This window comes from Apaloderma vittatum, unplaced genomic scaffold, assembly GCF_000703405.1.
Source record: "Apaloderma vittatum isolate BGI_N311 unplaced genomic scaffold, ASM70340v1 scaffold42660, whole genome shotgun sequence".
In the NCBI taxonomy this organism is placed as follows: domain Eukaryota; kingdom Metazoa; phylum Chordata; class Aves; order Trogoniformes; family Trogonidae; genus Apaloderma; species Apaloderma vittatum.
The window spans coordinates 1-2,852 of record NW_009693643.1 but is presented as its reverse complement, the minus strand read 5'-3'; the positions used below and the strand labels follow the sequence as shown (position 1 = coordinate 2,852).

Sequence of the window (2,852 nt, the reverse complement as noted above, 5' to 3'; positions counted from 1 at the left end):
CCCCGCAACCCAAAAACCGCCCCGACCCCGGGGTAAAGGGCAGCGCTCCTGCCCGGGCAAAACCGGCCCAGCCCTCCGCCCCTGCAGCCGGAAGAGCTGCGCCTGTTGCAAATCGCAGGTAGTAAAAGCTTCTCACAGAGCACATTTGACACGATTTTATTTTTCTTTTCGTTCCCAAAAATACAAAGTGACAGCCGGCTCCCCAGGTCAGCCTGGCAGGCTAACGCTTTCACACCCAGCCCTCCGTCTGGAGATCCAGATCAGGAGGTTCTGAGGCAGCTAAAATTTGATAAATCTGTAAGTGATCCCAAATGAGATGTTTATAACGAGAAAGATGTGGAAGATGTAACAGCGGCCAGTGCTACCAGCCCCTCTTACAACTCACACACACTAACAGCGCGAGTTGTCACTTCCAGATAAGGCAGCGGCCCCAATTCATTTTTGCAGACAGGATTCTAAGCAACTCAATCAGTAATTCTCCTTGTCTGGAATCCAAGGAACATCTTGTCATATCACCTAAGAAACACCCTTAGTCAAATATAAACCATTGCTGAAACCATAGAAAATTATCTTCTCGGTAGCAACAACCCTGCCCTACTGTCATTTACTGGATTTACAAGCACCATGAAGTAGCAACTTCTGAATACAACCCGTGTCTTCAGAAGATGCAGGCAGGCTATGAGGCTAAAAATTCAAGAACCAGCTGCGTGCCCTGAGTAGAGATCGTACGTGATGATGCAGATCCTAATGTGCCAAAAACTTTACCTATTTTCACACATGCTAATAAACTGCACCAGCTTTTAGGAAAGATGAAGAGGCAATAAATTGGCTCAAACTCCCCTTGTTGTTCCCTCTCATTCTGACAATTACCTTGATGGTTTGTCTCATGTACAACATTAATAGTGAAATGATTTTCAAGCACGCATTAAAAACTCACATAATCACTGTTTTATTTTCGTTTCCATTACCCCAACCCCAGAGGTTGCCTTTCAGATTACTTCTCTCCATTCCCAACTGTTTTCTCCACAGGTGAGAAGTTAGATTGGATGTCTCTGCCTATATAATTAGTGGATAAACTCAGCAGGATGCCATGCTGGTTTATTTTCCTATTAGAAAAGCATGATGTACTTCAAAAGAATTGTGGCTCATTTTCCCAGGTTATTCTCAACAATCTAACTGTTCGAGTTAGGCATCTTAATGCTGGGATTCTTCTTTAAACACACACCAAATTCAGATTTCCAATTAAAGCCTGATCACCTGTTTGATAATCCACGGTTCTCAGCTTTCATTTCCCTTTGTACATTCTTGCCAAATAATAAGATTCAGCAGAGTCCTTCCGGCTGGCCTGAGGCTTTAGAGTTCTCACATCTTGGAACTGCTCCTTCAGCCTGTTTTGCAGAAGTCGGGCCTCATGTCCATCCCAGAATTTACAAAGTATCGTTCCTTTTGGCTTTAAAATACTCTGGGACAGATTCAGAAGGCCTAGGCATAGATTGATCAGCTTCTGGTGATCCAGTTCTTTAATGCCTGTTGCATTAGGTGCCATGTCACTCAAGATAACATCCACCTTCTCCGCAGGAAGCAGACTCTGAATTGTCCTCAGCGTGCTCGGGTCTGCAATGTCAGCCTCCGACAGGAAGACTGCTCCTTCCAGAGGAGAAATCCGCAGCAGGTCAACGCCAACGACGAAGCCGGTGGGGGCACCAGGATCTAGATTACAAGGACGAATGGCACAACACTCATAATGGTTGGAAACAACCTGCAGACACATGAGCTCCGTGCTAGTCAATAAACAAAAAAAAACCCCACCATTTTCATTTCACCCGCCACGTTTGGTCTTCTTGTCCTTAGAGAGTTTGCTGAGTGTATCTAGATGGATGGTTTGCTGTAAGCTAATCCGTTTGAGTAATGAAAACTCAGTTACTTTAGATAAGGAAGGGTTTGCTTTTTTTCTTCAGCTCTTTCAAGACTGACAGCCCAGAAATCCTGGACAACAGTACAGAAGATAACACCTCATCTTGTAAATATTAATGGCTTAAAACATGAAAACCATATGGAGTGGTTACTACCATTTTTCTAGATAGGGAAATAAAAATAGAGAAAAGCCAAGTTACCTGCTGGACACTACACAAATTTCAGAACTCGATGAAGGGATCCTCCCCACAACACAGTTAAGGAGAACCCTAGCACCACGTGGTAAATTTTTTAATTCTCAGATATGATTTCTCCAGATTGAAGAACATTTTTACTGCCATGCAGGCACACACCCTGATGTGTCTATCAGAGATTGGCATTTGCCCGTACCCATGTCCCTTCTCCACACCACCAACGTCCCAGCTGTGCTTTGAGGTGAGTATCATACCCATCTCACCTGCCAAAAACGTGCACTTACCAGCACCTAAGGCGTTCACCCTCTCTACAGCAACCTGGCTCCAAGCACCAGGTGCTGCTCCACAGTCAAGAACAGAAAGACCTGGACGAAGAATATGCAGCTTGTCATCGATCTCCAGTAATTTGAAGGCGCTTCGGCAACGGTAATGCTGCTGCTTTGCTGCCTTGACAAAGGGATCCTTCGCTTTTCCAGCCACCAGTGCTCAGGGCCGGTTTTCTTCAGAAACCTCTCGGAGGTGTGGAGGCATTTGCTCACCACACACTGACAGCTGCCCAGGAAGAAAGGTGAGTTAATGGGTTAGTAAACGCCTCCAAATTTGCGACTCTTGGCACTTTCAGTTATCCCACCTGGCCAGGATAAAAGGGCCGAATTTTGGACGGCGGCCCCGGAGGTTACCCCCGGAGGAAAGGCAGGGCCCAGGCCGCACCGCGTTTGTGCTGCAGGCCCGCGGGGGCAGGAC

General features: G+C 46.2%; 1 protein-coding gene across 1 annotated transcript; it reads right to left on the bottom strand.

The window, feature by feature from the left end:
* Positions 1 to 943: 943 nt before the first annotated feature.
* LOC104281455 (putative ribosomal RNA methyltransferase 2) lies at positions 944 to 2,660 on the bottom strand (the record flags this gene model as incomplete). Its single annotated transcript, XM_009879454.1, is given in 3 exon segments — positions 944 to 1,710; positions 2,393 to 2,575; positions 2,578 to 2,660. Coding segments are annotated over 3 exon segments (691 nt in total), but the record flags the coding sequence as incomplete, so codon positions are not given.
* Positions 2,661 to 2,852: the final 192 nt, after the last annotated feature.